The 16067-nt window shown below is 39.3% G+C and overlaps 2 protein-coding genes across 6 annotated transcripts; both read left to right on the top strand.

The window, feature by feature from the left end:
* The first annotated feature begins 322 nt into the window (after nucleotides 1-322).
* On the top strand, nucleotides 323-10744 carry LOC125749690 (transmembrane protein 147). 4 transcript variants are annotated; one of them, XM_049027183.1, is made up of 8 exons: nucleotides 323-379; nucleotides 619-736; nucleotides 855-924; nucleotides 1191-1256; nucleotides 4473-4609; nucleotides 5436-5520; nucleotides 5618-5739; nucleotides 9007-10744. In XM_049027183.1, the coding sequence occupies exons 2-8, from the start codon at nucleotides 660-662 to the stop codon at nucleotides 9125-9127; spliced, it is 678 nt and encodes a 225-aa protein (XP_048883140.1). In that variant the 5' UTR covers nucleotides 323-379; nucleotides 619-659; the 3' UTR covers nucleotides 9128-10744. The 4 variants fall into 4 exon arrangements, with proteins under 4 accessions (XP_048883140.1, XP_048883141.1, XP_048883143.1 ...); XM_049027184.1 differs by having other exon boundaries at nucleotides 329-374; XM_049027186.1 differs by having other exon boundaries at nucleotides 338-384.
* Nucleotides 10745-10895: 151 nt separating this feature from the next.
* Nucleotides 10896-14753, top strand: LOC125749688 (sulfotransferase 2B1-like). Of its 2 annotated transcripts, XM_049027179.1 has the most exons (7): nucleotides 11365-11504; nucleotides 11810-11881; nucleotides 12314-12522; nucleotides 12618-12744; nucleotides 12834-12928; nucleotides 13330-13510; nucleotides 14144-14753. In XM_049027179.1, the coding sequence occupies exons 3-7, from the start codon at nucleotides 12325-12327 to the stop codon at nucleotides 14245-14247; spliced, it is 705 nt and encodes a 234-aa protein (XP_048883136.1). In that variant the 5' UTR covers nucleotides 11365-11504; nucleotides 11810-11881; nucleotides 12314-12324; the 3' UTR covers nucleotides 14248-14753. The 2 variants fall into 2 exon arrangements, with proteins under 2 accessions (XP_048883135.1, XP_048883136.1); XM_049027178.1 differs by lacking the exon at nucleotides 11810-11881 and having other exon boundaries at nucleotides 10896-11504.
* The last annotated feature ends 1314 nt before the right edge of the window (nucleotides 14754-16067 follow it).

The following is a 16067-nucleotide window of genomic DNA, read 5'->3' as shown; positions in this document are numbered from 1 at the left end:
ACTAAGCAAATTAAACCTATAATATTTAAAATTGTTCATAAGTGTTTTGTTAAACTATAACATACATTACAATACATTTTAGTGATTATAACAAATTACTTTAAATAATGATGTAATTTCTTATAATGTTATATATTACACAGTATGGAAAAACATTAAGTACATTTAATTATGAACAAGAATTTTTTTTATCCTGCTTTAGATATATATTTTTTATCTTTCAAGTCCTTTGATTGTTTTTAATGCGTATAACTTGGTTTTATGTATACGTGTGCGTGTGTGTGTAAAAGCACTCTACTCAATGGGAACTAAACTCTTACAGGAAATACGGGACTGTTAGGACGTCGGTCTTTTTCCGGTGTGGGACCAACGACGTACGGTGTGGTTGTTATAGTTCTCTTTTTTGTTAATTTTTGTAACATATATAAATATTATTTGATAAATTATGTAGTTGTAACGTAGCTATACATAAATATTGGTATATCTGCTCACACGTATGTATATGCGTTTAACATGAGCTTTCATGAGCTTTATTAAATATTTAGCGTCCCGTATGACAGTGTGCCATGTATATATGTCATGAACATACGAAATTAAAACTCTTTTATTGTTGACCAGGAGCAGTGAGCTGCAACGTCGCAATATTACTTTGAGGAAAAATGACGTTGTTTCATTTTGGGAACTGTTTTGCTTTGGCATATTTCCCATATTTCATTACTTACAAATGCAGTGGACTGTGAGTAAGCTTTAAAAATGTGTACACATTTTCCAAATTCCAAACTTATACAATTGATATTATTGCTATTGCTTTTTATGTGTGTATACCCTTACCATGTTTTATATGCCTTTTACAGATCAGAGTACAATGCTTTTTGGAGATGTGTTCAGGCTGGTGCTACTTATCTTTTTGTGCAGCTTTGTAAGGTAAACGAAGATTTGTATTTTTATTGAAATGTTTCTTTCAGAAATATTAGCTTAGGACCTGGCTACTAATCTGCATTTAGTCTTTTTGTTTAATGGTTTAATGGTCCATGTCTTATGTATCTTACTAATATCCTGTTGTCAGCAATATTTCCTTTCCTCTTTTCAGTCTTGCCCCCATTCTTCTGGGTCCATTTTTTTAAATTTTGCATTTGCTTTTCATGCAATAGCTGGTCTAATGCACAGTAAACAAAATTTTTGTGTTCCAGATGCTGTTCCTTGCCACGTTTTTCCCCACCTGGGAAGGTGGTGCTGGAATGTATGACTTTGTTGGGGTAAGTTATAGTTTATCTTGTTTTGTCAGCCGTGGTACACTTACTTTTTTCCCTTTCAAAATATGCTGTTAACAGTTTTGCAATGTGAAGACCCTTCCTTAAAGCTGGAACCACGTAGTGTTGCATCACACCCTCAGGGTTTCACACGAGGTGTGGATTGAGTTTCGCATATTCTTCCTTTTGTTCCTGTGGATTTCATCCAAGTACCCAGTTTCCACACTCTAGAAACCCTGAGTCATTCCATTTTAATTTGACAAATTTCCAAGGTTTTTGCATCAGAAGTACACATAGCTTCCAAGTTCAAAAATGAAGACAACCTAGTTTGAGAGAATTTTCTCAGGTCACCCTCTCAGATTCCTCCGAAAAAAATTACAGGTGCTCCTATACCCAATTTATGGAGAAATTCCAAGTATTATATCTGTATTTCTAACCGTTTTTAAACTACAGCCCTTTTTTTTCCCCATGTGTCTGTGGGAATTTTTGTCCATTCATTCAAAAAAAAGATTGTGTGTTCAGGAACTAATATTGGACATGAAGGTCTAGTTCACAATCTCCATTCTAATTCATCCCAGAGCTATTTGATTTGGTTGAGGTTAGGTCAGTCAAGTTTATCCATACCAAACTCAACCCAACCATGTCTTTATGGATTTTGGTTTATGCATAGCAATAGAAAATGGCCTTTTAAGTCTCCCCCCAAAGTTGGAAGCATAGAATTGTCCAAAATGTCAAGACATATGAACAAACAAACAAATTTATTTTTGTATAGCGCAGTATCACGACATTACGTCGTCTCAAAGCGCTTTACAGCATCCTCACCCAAAGCCCCCAGTGAGTAAGCCAAAGGCGACAGTGGCAAGGAAAAACTCCCAAGAAGGAACAAACCTTGGGAGGGACCAGACTCGAAGGGGGAGCCCATCCTCCAGGGGCCGGCAGGGAGAGTCAAATAGGAGAGATGGTTAAGTGCCAAGTCAAACTGTCCAAATCATAAGATGTGGAAGATGACACAGGCAGAACGGCGAGCTAGATGCAGGGATGTCATTGGTAGTGGCGATGTCACATGTAGCAGGGTGTGCTGGACATCTTGGTAGATTGAGGTCTCCAGGCAGCACCCCCCAGGAGGAGTAGGGGAAATAAAATGTACAATTAGTTAAAGTAGAGGAGGCTATAGGCAGTGCTAACAGCTAGGTGAGTGCAATATGAAGTGCAATGTACAAGCTCCGGCAGATATGGCTATGGCAGGATCAGGAGGAGGGAGAGGCAAGTGGGAATGCAGGCATGGGGATTCCCTGAAATGTCAGCACTCCAATTCCACAAGCGATTGTAAAGCTAGAGTGACAGCACTGACAGTCCAGTTTATCTAAAGCCAATGGCACCGATCCCCACCCAGCTCTACACCTCACACTATAGGTCTGACTGGGAGTGAGAAGTTAGCTAGAGCTAGAACTAGTGGCCCTAAACGCTAAACTAAACAGGTGTGTTTTTAGTCTAGACTTGAATATTGACAGTGAGCCTGAAACCTGCACATCCGGTGGAAGACCATTCCACAGCCGAGGAGTTCTATAGGAGAAAGCTCTGCAGCCTGCCGTAGTTCTTTCTACCCAAGGTACTAACAGATATCCCATGGCTTGAGAGCGAAGTAAGCGTGGAGGGTTGTATGTGGTCAGCAGATGACTAAGGTATTCTGGTGCAAGGCCATTCAGTGCTTTATAGGTTGATAGCAGTATTTTATAGTCAATTCGAGACTTAACTGGCAGCCAATAAGACCGGTGTAATACGATAAAATTTTTTAGTGTTTGTTAGAACTCTGGCTGCAGCATTCTGTACCAGCTGAAGTTTATGCAAGGATCCAGACAGGCAACCCGATAGGAGGGCATTACAGTAGTCCAGTCTGCAACTTACAAAGGCATGTATTAATTTTTCTGCATCATGAAGTGAGAGCATCTTACGAAGCTTGGCTATGTTCCGTAGATGATAAAACGCAGTTCTAGTAATACTTCTAATGTGAGCATCAAAGCATAGATCTGAATCAACAAGAACGGCAAGATTTCTAACCACCATGTTAGGTTGTGTAGGAAGGCTACCAACGTTGAGGTGGTGGAATTTATTTCTTGCAGCCTTGGGACCAATTACCAGAACTTCTGTTTTTTCTGTGTTTAACATAAGGAAATTTTTTGCCATCCAGCACCGGATATCTAATAGACACTCTTCTAACCGAGATAGCAGTGATGTATCATCAGGGTTAACAGATATGTACAACTGTGTATAATCTGCATAACAATGAAACCCAATACCATGATTTCTAATAATGATACCAAGAGGTAGCATGCAGGCCCAGGACTGATCCCTGTGGGACACCATATTCAAGTTTTGTGGCCTTGGATGATTCATTGTTCACATGGGCATACTGATTGCGATCAGTTAAACATGAGTGGAACCAAGAAAGTACTGTCCCCGTAATGCCAACTACACCTTCTAACTGGTCCAAGACGATATTATGGTCTACAGTATCGAATGCTGCAGTTATTTAAAAAGTTCCCAAGATGAATTTTGACCTTGAGAAAAGAAACTTAGACTTATGCAAAATATTAAAAGCTAAATATGACCATATCATGAAAAAGTACTGTTTTCGAGGTTTACAATGAGCTGTAGATGAGTTACAGTACAAACATTACAGCTCATGAGAAAACACTCGTATATTATGAAACTTAAATTTTTTTGCTACCCATGGGGTAGAAAAATTGCTGTATATCAAAGGGAAAATATTTTTAAAATAAATAGAAAAAAAATGTCTCAGCTCTGGAAGGTATGTGTAATTCCCATGCCAAATTTCGTCAGAATTAAAAATGGTGATGTGGTTCAACAGGTAGAGCATTGTGCTAACAATCCCAGGGAGCATACATTAATTGTAAACCTTCCATCCATTGTAAGTCACTTTGGTTAAAAGTGTCAGATGAATTAAAAATCAAATTAAATGTTATGCAAAAGCTATTCGATGAATTAAAATGGAATGCCTCCCCAGTCATGGTTATGATCCCCAAGTCATGGGTAAATGTTACTTCTGTGTTGCTTTTAGGTTGTGTCATTCCAGCATTCAGCCAAAACTGCGTGAAAATATACATTATGCAACCATACCATAAATATTAGTCTTTGTGTCAAGATCTGTAGGTACAACTCTAAATTTCCAATGAATTTATATATATATATTTTTGATTGCAGGAATTCATGAAGGCTACTGTGGATTTGGCTGACCTTCTGGGAATTCATTTGGTCATGTCCAGGAATGCTGGCAAGGGAGAGTACAAAATAATGGTAGCAGCCATGGGCTGGGCCACTGCAGAACTAGTCATGTCCCGGTATGCAGCCATTGAAATGCAGATACTGACAATTGCAAGAGTGACTGTAATGAATTGTTTCAGAAGGACGTTTGTTGAAAAGAATAGAAGTCAGGGACTGTATAATTGAACTGAACTGATTGCTAATTTGTTTACTGTACTGAAATATTGTATGAAAAGTATAGTTTATTTTTGCCATGGGAAACAAATTAAATTACATCTCTGCTAGGTCATGAACAATGTCTAAAAAAATATGCAATATTTTGATTACATTTTTTTTAGATAAATCATGTACTTTGTCAGTAATCACAGTTCTACATTTAACTTATAAATAAGTAAATAAGTTGACCTTAGACTGATAGTATTTTATTGGAGTGTTTCAAAAAAGTTAAATTAGGCATAAGAAATGTTGCCAATTGTTGTACCCGGCTACCTGCGTTAGAGGGGACACATGGTTTTCAAGAAGTGAAGCGCCTGTGGCTGTTTGGCAATACTTTGGTTTTAAACCAGATGACAACATCAGACTTCCTCGTGCACAAAGATGGCAAACACATTATTACTGCAATGGCCAATGCTTGAGAAATGCTGTGGTACAATACTGTTTTTTTTTTTTTTTTTGTTATGGTGATAATCGGCTGTCAGTTACTAATTAACGTCAGACTCCGACATCAATAATATTGTCAAATCACAAAACCCTGCTCGGTTTCATGTATTTCATATATTACGCTCCCTGTGTATGGAACAGTATGCATCTGGAGAAGTATGTAAAATTCTGTATTTCTTTGTATAAATTCTTTGACAAAGCAACATAATAACAAAAATAATAGTAGTATCCTCTTTGTTATAGGTGTATACCTTTGTGGGTGGGGGCTCGGGGAATTGAATTTGACTGGAAGTACATTCAGATGAGCTTTGATTCCAACATCAGCCTGGTAAGTCCAGTTTCAATCCACGGAGACTTTTTTCCCTACGTCGTTTTGAATTAGGAATTTAGCACTTTGATTTCACAAGTTGTCTTTGTTTGCTCAGGTGCACTATATTGCCATGGCAGCAGTGGTGTGGATGTTTACGAGATACGACCTGCCAAAAAGCTTTCGCCTGCCTGTGACTGTCCTGTTGGGATTGTGTGTTTATAAGACCTTCTTGATGGAGTAAGTACTGTGTCATAACGCTCTTCATGTTTGATGCAAAAGACCGAATTTTGCATAGATAGTTTTTTTTTAACCATGTTTTGTATAACTTTTCAAGTAATAATCAATAAACAAATAGCAAAATGCTAATCACAGTCGTATAGCACTGGATAAATACAACCTGGTGCATGATTTTGCTTTTTCTTCCACTGAAAATTGATTGCTGCCTGAAGACTTGCATCAAACTTTTTTAGGTAATATAAGTACTTTTAAATTTTAAAGGAGCAGCAACAGTTTTTTTTTTTTTTTTTTTTTTAAAGAAGCACTTTACTGTAGTCGACGCTTAGGCAAATTGAAACTACACTTTGTTTTTAACCATTATCTGCCATGGGTAACAATTCAGACTGTCTTAGAGGGCAGTAAAGGTCTGGTGATAAAATTAAAATTATCCCTTAATGTTTGACTGTGCAGGGAAACAATTTTTGAGGGTTGGTGCCGGGATTGGCACTCCAGCCACCGTAAAACAACTCGCAACTGCTCGATTAAAACAGGCTAGATACTCTTCTGCTCTCCGCGGGAGTAGCTCTGCTGCAACAGCCCGCAGGAAGGCTGCACACACCATGAAGGGGATGAGGGGAAAGCCTTCGGAACCCCCATCCCTGGACAAGTCGAAACCGTCAGAGAGCTAATAGGGTCAGGCCTGTTGGTATCAGGGCTGGTGTAGTGCTTTTGCATCACCTGCTGCATGGTGGCACTCGGGTCCCAGTTTGAGGCAACCCCTCCGGGTAGGCACGCGGAACGTCTTATCTCTCTGGCAAGATGACCGTCTTCCTCTGCTGTCGAAGGAGCTTCATAAACTCCACATTTCAGTAGTGACACTCTCTGCTGTACGCAGACTGGGGAGTGGCCAGATCTCTGTAAGTGGCTATACCTACTTTTGGTCTGGTCGGTCTGATGGCTACCATACTCAGGGAGCAGCTGTTCCTGTAGTGGATCGGCTCCTTCCGATGGTGTCATTCCTTTCAATGAGCATATCATGAAACTCAGGCTAAGGCACTTCTTGGGTGTCTTGTCTGTTGTCTCAGTGTATGCTCTGACCGTGGTGAGTGATGTCTCTGTTTTATTTGCTTACTTCGTTCGGTGGCTAAAGGATGCCCACAAGGTGACACTTCTCTGGTCATGGGTGGCTTCAGTGCGACCACTGGTGCTGACAGGCTGACTATGAGGATTGTGTCCGTCCCCATGGGTCTGGAAACCAGGGTGAAAGTTGCCCCATGTTCCTTGACCTTGTGAAAGGTCAGAGGCTGCGGCAAATTTGTAAGCAGGTGACACCCCATTTGTGGCCTAGTGACCCACGTACTGCTTACAGAGGGATCGAAGCATTACGCACATATGAAACTGTTCCTCGGAGACTTGCAGTCAGGGCAAGTGATGAGACATCCTCTAGCTAGGATGTTGGACATCTCTTGGTCTACAGTTTTTGAAGCCGATCCTCTGAACAGCTGTGAACCACCCAACTTCACTGAGATTACACGGGTGGTGGATCAGCTGAGAGCAGGGAAGGCTGCAGGGATCTGTGATTTCAGCGGTGAACTTCTCCAGGCTGGTGGTAAGGCTGTCCTCCTGGTATTGCAGGCAATCTTTGCTTCCATTTGGGAGTCAGGCATCATCCCAACTGACTGGAAAACGGGATTTGTACTCCCTATCTGGAAAGAGAAGGTTGATCGCCTGGATTGTGGCAAATACATGGGGAATAACACTGCTTTCAGTGCTGGGTAAGGTCCTTGCTAGGGTCATCCTTAACAGGGTCCATGATCACTTGCTTGCCTGTCAGCAACAGTCTGTTCTTTGCAGTCTTTGCCGATTTTTTTGTAAGCGTTTGACTCAGTTGATCTAGTTGCCCTGTGGGACATTCAGAGACTTCACAGAATGCCCCCAGCGTTACTGGACGTCATGACTGGCCTGTGCACTGGTACTGTGAGTGCTGTGCAGAGTGGAGGGAGAACTACTGCATTCTTCCCAGTTGATTCAGGGGTTCGCCAAGAGTGTGTTCTTGCTCCTACTCTGTTCAGTGCTTGAAGGGACTGGATGTTGGGCAGGGTTGTGGGGTCCAGTGGCTGTGGGGTGTCCATTGGTGAAGAAAGATTTACTGATCTTGACTTTGCCGACAATGCTGTGATTTTAGTGGAGTCAATGGAGGCTCTTATTGGGGCTCTCGAGGGACTGAGAGAGGAGTCTGAGTGTCTGGGATTGTGGATGTCCTGATATAGATCCAAGATCCAGGTATTAAATGACTTCTTAGGCACAGCCATCAGTAGTGTGTTTGTCTGTGGGGAGAATGTTGACCTTGTCAAGAGGTTCACTTACTTCAGCAGTGACATTCATGTCTCTGGTGACTCTTCCCATAAAGTCAGCAGACAGATTGAAGAGCACGGGGGGGTCACGAGGTCTCTGGAAAGGGGTGTGTGGCTTTCCAGATATCTTTGCAAGAGGGCGATGGTCCAAGTCTTTAGAGTCCTGGTGCTCCCTGTCTTGCTGTATGGCTGTGAGACATAGATGCTATCCAGTGAGCTGAGACGAAGACTGGACTCCTTTAGTACTATGTCTCTTTGGAGAATCCTTGGGTACCACTGGTTTGACTTTGTGTCGAATGAGTGGTTGCTAGAGGAGTCCTGAATGAGGCATGTTACCTGCATTGTGAGGGGCACCAGTTATGGCACTAGGGCCATGTGACACATTTCCCTGAGCGTGATCCAGCTTGCAGAATCCTCATTGCTGAGGACCCTAGTGGCTGGACCAGGCCAAAGGGATGCCCACGGGCTGCGGCAGATGGCCATCACCGGAGGGTGGGACTGGACCTTGTATCTGTTTGGGGGATGGCCGGCTGGGATCCCGACGAGTTTCACTGTGTAGTGGGTGCGGCAACACGCTGCATCATTGCATGCTCCCCCAACGTGACCTGTCCTGTGTTAATCTCATTTTTCCCATTATTCAGTTGTGCAGTTTCAATATCCAAACTCTTCTAGGACAAGATAGATAATTTACTACTTCACAACAATTTTATCAAAGTCATAAGGCCTTTTAAACTTTATCAAAGGATTACACCTTTGTAATCTCAGAAAACATTTTTTTCCTTCAAACAATAGGCAGTATGTTTCCTGGAGTATTATCTCAGGCTGTGACCCAGACTGAGTCCAACAGTAGATGAATTATGGTTAGTAGTTTGTCAGCAGCCCCTTCCCTTCACCAGGTCTCTACATGCAGTGTACCCATTCTTCTCCTCTGTAGGTTGTTTGTTCATGTCTTCATGCTGGGCAGCTGGACGGCGCTCTTGCTGAAGGCTGTGCTCACTGGAGGCATCTCCCTCTGCTCACTCTTCCTCTTCATCAGTCTTGTACATAGTAACTAAGAAGGCCTCTTTTTTGGATCATTTAACTATATCCTGACTTCTGAAACTCACTTTTTGGTTAAGTTATTTCCTAGTTTTGTAGCGGTGTGGTCCTTTTAGAAGTGGAGAGCATTATGTTGATTTAAAGAATGGAAATAAACTCTTTCAAAACAAAATATCCTTTAAATGTCAGCTGCTTACGTAAAGAAAGCCTCACTGTTCTTATCTCCTACTGAATTCACAACGGTGTAACTAAAGATTCAGTCTGGATGAAAAGTGCATGAGTAAGAGCCACGAATGTGCACATATTGTCTACTGTGGTGATGAAATTCAACGGACATTCTTCATTAGTAGTAAGTAGTCCCTTTTTTTAGAGAGCAGAATTGTGAGAACTGAACTTAAGTATCCTGTTAACCTTTACATCAACTGTATTACTATCTTTATATTCAGCTATAGCTACACTGTCTAGTAATTCACCAAAATCATGTGTAGCAGTCAATAATGTAATACTTTTTCCATTCTTAATGTAATACAGCTCGTTAATTTCATAATCGGCCAGCAACGTAATAACTTTTTGCCGATAACATAATAAGTTTCATTATTAAATGAAAATGTAAAATATTACTGGCCAGTTGTTACATTATTAACTTGTATTACATTAAGAATGGAGACATCATGTTATTGCTATGTTAGTGCATTATTGGTAGCTGTTACTTTATTGGCTGCTACATAGTGTCAGAACTATATTTAGTCACCCTAAGAATCTATGCTGTTAAGCTGATTAAAGATATTTGACAACAGTGTACTATCTAAAAGTTATACAAATTTGAGCATTTTAGTCATGTCCACTTCTATCAGTTCAAAATTACAACAGGGTAAATATGTTGGCTTTTTATAACCGGAACAACTGCCTTTCAGTACAGAATCTGTATTTGATCACATTGTTTCATATTTTATATACATACATACATACGTACATACAAACACACACCCCAATGTGCCAAAACATTATGACCACCCCCTTGTGAAGTGAATCATGTTAACTAGCTCATAAAAATGTGTGTCAGGGTCTGTAATATGTTAGATGATAAGCTAACATACAGTACTTGTCAATATGTTAAATGTAGAAGAAATTAACCGGGATAAAGATCTGAGTGACTTTGACAAGGACTAAATCGTTATGGCCAGGTGACTGGATCAAAGCATCTCTGAAACAGCAAGACTTGTGGGGTGCTTACGGTCAGCTGTGGTGTGTACCTACAGAGAGTAGTCTGATGAGGGAAAAGCCACAAACTGCTGATGGGGTGTTGGGCAGCCAAGACTCGTCGATCCAAGATGTGGACAAAAGGTATCCCGTTTGGTACAAAAGAACAGAACAGTTACTGTCATGCAATGGCAGGTAATTTTGATGATGGTTACGAGAGGACTGTATCACACGGCTGCTGCGTATGGTATGCGTATTTAAAAGATACGTGGGATTGTTTTGACAAAAATTGTTACCAGCACATACCACTGACATGTAGAAGTTATGTGCTGCATGACAAACAATATTATCAGTAAAGTTACTGAATGCATGTATGGATTCACTTCATTCCTTGAATCAGTGATGTTTACAATAAAATCACTTTTCAAGTGTAATTGGTTGTGTGACAAGCTGTTTTACAGGTGCAGAGAAATTGTGAAACATGATTTAAAAGAAAACGAAAAATTAAATAGATTATGGGTAAAATGTGTCACTTGATCATATATCAACTGTGTGAGCCCCGCAACTTCTGTGACATTGTTTTCCACTTCAAAGAAAAAGTGGCACGGATAAAACGTTGGTTACACGAGGAACGTCCACTGCAGAGAAGCAAGTAAGAAGGCAAGCAATTCTAGTCTGCCATTACTCTGAAACGAGCCATTCATCAGTTTTGAAACCTTTTAACGTCTAGACTTTAAAATTTGGTAAAACGTAGGGCTGTGGAAAAGTACAGGAAAAACAAGCTGTATGAAAAGTTTCTACTAATCAACAAACTTTAAAATTACGATTTCGGAAAACAATGAAAAAAGGGTTATTTGACGTTTTCGCATTTTTTAGAAGTGGGATATTCGAGGGGTTTTCAGACTAGCCAATGGGACGAAACTTACTTTGGACAAACGGAGTTGTGACGCTGTTTTTTATGAATACAGAGGAAGTTGCTTTCGTGCCCCTGCCTTTATAATCGTGAGCTAGATCGGTAAAGCAGACAGAGCAAGACCTTCAATCCGATTTTCAACATGAACGACGATGGGAAATATTTGGTTTATCATGGGCTTTTACTTCCAAAAGAGACTCACAATGAAGACAGTCTGAAATACGCTGCGGAATTGCAAATTCGAGATGATGATATTTTTGTACTGACATACCCGAAGTCCGGTAAGACAAAACTAACATCCACGGCCTACTTATTTCACATCTGAAAAGGTGTTTCATCAGTAAACAGAAACCGTAAAATAGATGATAAAATATGCATTTCGATCTATCGCACCTATAATAGCTGTTGGCGCACGATATATTATGAAAAATGCAAGCAAAATTTATTTTATGTCTATACGCTTAATCCCATTACATAAGCATGCATACTACAAAATAAATAAACGGTAATTAGGTGGAGCGAATATTTTGTTGTCTTAAAAGTATCCATATTGGCTCAAATATAACTTTTTTTTCCCTCAACCTAGAGTTGGCTCGAAGCCATTTGCTATAATCCAACATAATCCCTTGCTTGCTCCGACAAGAATCAAAAATTCTAAGTATGTGTCTCCTTCAGACTCAGACTGTTGAGATATATTGGCCTATATATGCCTGTGTGAATAGTGGGATGTATGTTTTACCCACCAAATGAAAAAACCTGTTATTTTGACCGTGTGGGGATATTTTTCCACTCCCCACAAGATGAAACTCTAACTTTATAAATTCTGTTACTACAGTTAAAAACCTATAAATGCCAAAATTATTGTATATTGTTTGGTTACTTATGGTTAAGGTTAGGACTGGGTAGGAGTTGTCTGCTATATCTGGATTAGAGTTTTTTTCCATAGAAATGAATGGAGAGTCCCCACAAAGATATAATTACAAACCTCTGTGTTTGTGTGTGTGTGTGTGTGTGTGAGAGAGAGAGAGAGAGAGAGAGAGAGAGAGAAAGAGAGAAAAAAACTAACTGATACATATGACAAAACTTCCAGGTACCACATGGATGCAAGAGATTCTCCCGCTGCTTCTAAATGGAGGAGACCTAACACCAGTTAAGACTATACCAAACTGGGATCGGGTTCCTTGGTTAGAGGAGACCAGGGCTGCGCTGGTTCTGAAAAATCAAACCCTTCCGCGCACTATGGTCTCTCACCTGCCGTATAATCTAATGCCTCGCACATTTTTCACCTCCAAAGCCAAGGTAGGTATATATCTGTTTGGTGCGAAATCTTCACTTTGTCTCACCGTTTAATATATCTTACATATATTTTAAAAGAGCACTTCTTTCGTTATCAGGTCATTTACGTCACCCGCAATCCAAAGGATGTAGCGGTGTCATCTTTTTACTTCCACAAGATGGCGAGCTTTCTTGATGATCCGGGAACTTTTGATGAATTCCTGGACAAGTTTCTTTCTGGACAAGGTGAGAGAGGAAGACACCACTATATAATGATAATAATCATTGACATTGTGTTTTACATAGTGCATATATTTATTTTTTCAATTTTATAGTGATGTTTGGAAAGTGGACAGATCACGTAAAAAGCTGGAGGAACACTGATTTGGGCGACAGAATTTTATACATAAATTATGAAGATTTGGTGAAGGTCAGTGCCCCCACTATTGCCTAAAATCCCCATGTCCCTTTGTTTTATATTTAATTTACTTTGCTTGTTTAGGCTGTTGTGGCTTAGTCCTATGTATTAGTCTTAGTCAATTTCATTCAGAAAACAGCATTGTGTGATGTTTTGTGCAATTTATTGTGAGTCAGTGTATATTTCTATATAGCTTGACAGCTTCTTCATTGTACTCTGTTGTTAAAACTTTGTGTCATTAAATACTTACATGTCGGCTATGTGTTGTAACAAATCATGCGGAGAAGTCTTGTTCAGATACTGAGGGGAACTGTAATCATAGAAACAGATCATATAAGAGTCACTGTTCTTTGAGCTAGTCACCTTGACATGTTTTCTTTGTTGAACTGTTGTGAATTTCTCATTTACTGTAGGATCTAACAGGAGCACTTGTCAAAATGTCACAGTTCCTGGGAAGGGAACACACTCCAGAGATATTACAGAAAGTGGCCATGCACTGCTCCTTCAGCAGCATGAAAAACAACATTATGTCAAATTACTCTCTGGTGCCACAAGACATTATGAACAGCAGCAAGTCATCCTTCATGAGGAAAGGTATAGGAAGATGACACTTAAGTATTATATATAGTCCTGCCTTAGGCAGTTCAAGAAAATGTTTAAAGCTTTTTATCTTGGCAGTTTACTATGTTTCATTACAATATGGAAATTAACAGTAACACATTACACAGATTGTTATTAGAATATAGCAATAGAAAGAACATGAACTGAATATTCTATAATATACAATATTCTTGAATATACAAGTCAAAGGTTAATTCTAAAAATTCATTCTTAAAATTCTAATATAGCTGGTAATGAATTGTATGTACTCTGTATTTAACTTCTATCCATCCATTTTCCGAACTGCTTATTCTTCTGGAGCCTATCCCAGAAGCTATGGGCATGAGGTGGGGAACAACCCAGGATGGGGGGCCAGCCCATTCTAGGACACACTCACACACCATTCACTCACACATGCACACCAATGGACAACTTAGTAACTCCAACTAACCTCAGCATGGCTTTGGATTGTGGGAGGGAAACTGGAGTACCCAGAGGAAACTCCACACACATGTTACTCAGACTCAAACCCGGGTCCCAGAGATATGCGGCAACAGTGCTAACCACTACACCACCATGCCGCCCTGTATTTAACTTCTGTAATAGATTTTTTCTCTCTGTGTTTAGGAATTGCTGGCGATTGGAAGAACCATTTTAGCCCAGAACAGGATGGAAAATTTACAACAATCCTAAAGGAGGAAATGAAAGGAACGTCCTTTAAATTGGATTGAGAGTCTTGGATTAAGAATAAACAAATGAAGGAAATAGTGGCATTAATAAACATTGTAATAGGAAAAAATAGAACTGTATACTGCATATGTTGAACTTTAATAATGTGAATGATTTATCTGATTCAATCATACATAATGACAGGTGTATTTTGTTTAATATTAATTTTATGTATCTAAAGTAAAATGTGAATGAGAAATGCTATAGTGAGATTATGAGAGTGATACATATGTTTGGGTGATCCTAATAGGGGTGTGGAGCAATAGTGCATCGAAAGGTATACAGTAATAAATCTGTAAACCTGTCTTGTTTTAATCAACTTAACTTTTTTTAGTGCATCACTGTAAAAACTAAAATTAATTTAGATGTTATTTCAAACATATACTGTATAGAGATGGCTCAGTTTGCTTTTTGATATATTTTGATATATTTTTCCTCCATTAAAGAAGAAGAAAAAAGACTCACTTGTATAACACGGGAGCCAGAATTAAAAAAAATAAGCACTGTGGACTGTTGTGTTGGCTTGAACACAATGACTCCCAAACACTGAACAACATGAACAAAGCTGTTAGACACCATATTGTCCCAAGCAGATGCCATGTTATCATACCACCCATGCTTCCACCCCCCAGTAACTCATCTTAGACCTAACAATGCAAATAAAAATTTTGGAAAAGTCCAGAAGATCATAATGTCTAACTATTTAGTGTGATATATATTTAAGTAGCCTATTAGTTGTATCAGCATTGCATCTAATCAATACCTGAATGTCAAATCAAATTAATTCAGTACAATTCAAAAACTTTTTGACAATATTTATTGTCACATAACACAGAACTTCGACCAGCTGTCTGAAGTGAGATTTTCAATTAGATGTCTGCACACATATGTAACAGTCCTTACCTTGTAAATAGTTTGCTTTTGTATTTAACCGTGTAAATACACTTTTGATGTAGCTAATTTTAGGTTTATAATGGAATACTATAGATTTGCATTAGGATTTCCTGCGTGAGTCTGAAAGCATCATGCCAAATTCTTGAGATTTAGCAAGCCTGAAAACGTACATTTCTAATTGATTTATATAACAAAAACATTACTTTATACAGTTGTTAAAAAGCAGAAACTTCAGCGAACATAAAATCACCAATAATTGTTAAATATGAAAATGATAGATTACCTGGATTAAAATAATTCAGTTTTATTTATATAGAGCATTCTGAGGGATGGCTAACATTTATTTAGGAGAGGTAGATCCTGTTTAACTAATCTACTTGAATTCTTTGAGGAAGCTATAAGAGAAATTGTTCACAAAAAGGCCTACGATGTGATCTACTTAGATTTCCAGAAGGTCTTTGATGTTGTTCTCCACAAACAGCTCTTGCTTAAGCTCAGAGCTGCAGGGATTTTAGGAACTGTAGCAATTTGGATCGAAAACTGGCAGCGAGTAGTTATTAGGAGCACAATGTCACAGTGGGCCTGTATTCATAGTGGGTTACCGCAGGGTTCAGTTTTAGGACCACTATTGTTCCTAATTTACATTAATCATATTAACATAGATAAATGTAAGGTAATCTATGCAGGGAACAGAAATATGAAGTACATATATTTTATGGGTTCCACTAAAATAAAGGTAGCTGATAGTGAGAAAGACCTCAGTGTGTATGTTGATGCTTCCATGTCCCACTCTCACCAGTGTGGGGAAGCAATAAAAAGTCAATAGGATGTTGGGTTACATCTCTACATGTACATCTCTACAGTGTAGGTATGTGGAGTTTAAGGCTAGGGAAGTGATGCTACGATTATATAATTCCTTGGTAAGACC

This window comes from Brienomyrus brachyistius, chromosome 9 (genome assembly GCF_023856365.1).
Source record: "Brienomyrus brachyistius isolate T26 chromosome 9, BBRACH_0.4, whole genome shotgun sequence".
Lineage (NCBI taxonomy): Eukaryota > Metazoa > Chordata > Actinopteri > Osteoglossiformes > Mormyridae > Brienomyrus > Brienomyrus brachyistius.
Note: the sequence above shows the minus strand (reverse complement) of the source record. Positions and strands in the feature narration are given on the sequence as shown.

What these genes read in the sequence shown, in the direction of transcription:
- LOC125749690 (XM_049027183.1), top strand. Translation starts at nt 660, where the DNA reads ATGACGTTGTTTCATTTTGGGAACTGTTTTGCTTTGGCATATTTCCCA. An exon ending in ACTTACAAATGCAGTGGACT is followed by an intron (nt 737 to 854) that starts GTGAGTAAGCTT and finishes TGCCTTTTACAG; the next exon opens with ATCAGAGTACAATGCTTTTT. An exon ending in TTGATTCCAACATCAGCCTG is followed by an intron (nt 5,521 to 5,617) that starts GTAAGTCCAGTT and finishes TTGTTTGCTCAG; the next exon opens with GTGCACTATATTGCCATGGC.
- LOC125749688 (XM_049027178.1), top strand. Translation starts at nt 11,366, where the DNA reads ATGAACGACGATGGGAAATATTTGGTTTATCATGGGCTTTTACTTCCA. An exon ending in ACTGACATACCCGAAGTCCG is followed by an intron (nt 11,505 to 12,313) that starts GTAAGACAAAAC and finishes CAAAACTTCCAG; the next exon opens with GTACCACATGGATGCAAGAG. An exon ending in CAAGTTTCTTTCTGGACAAG is followed by an intron (nt 12,745 to 12,833) that starts GTGAGAGAGGAA and finishes TCAATTTTATAG; the next exon opens with TGATGTTTGGAAAGTGGACA.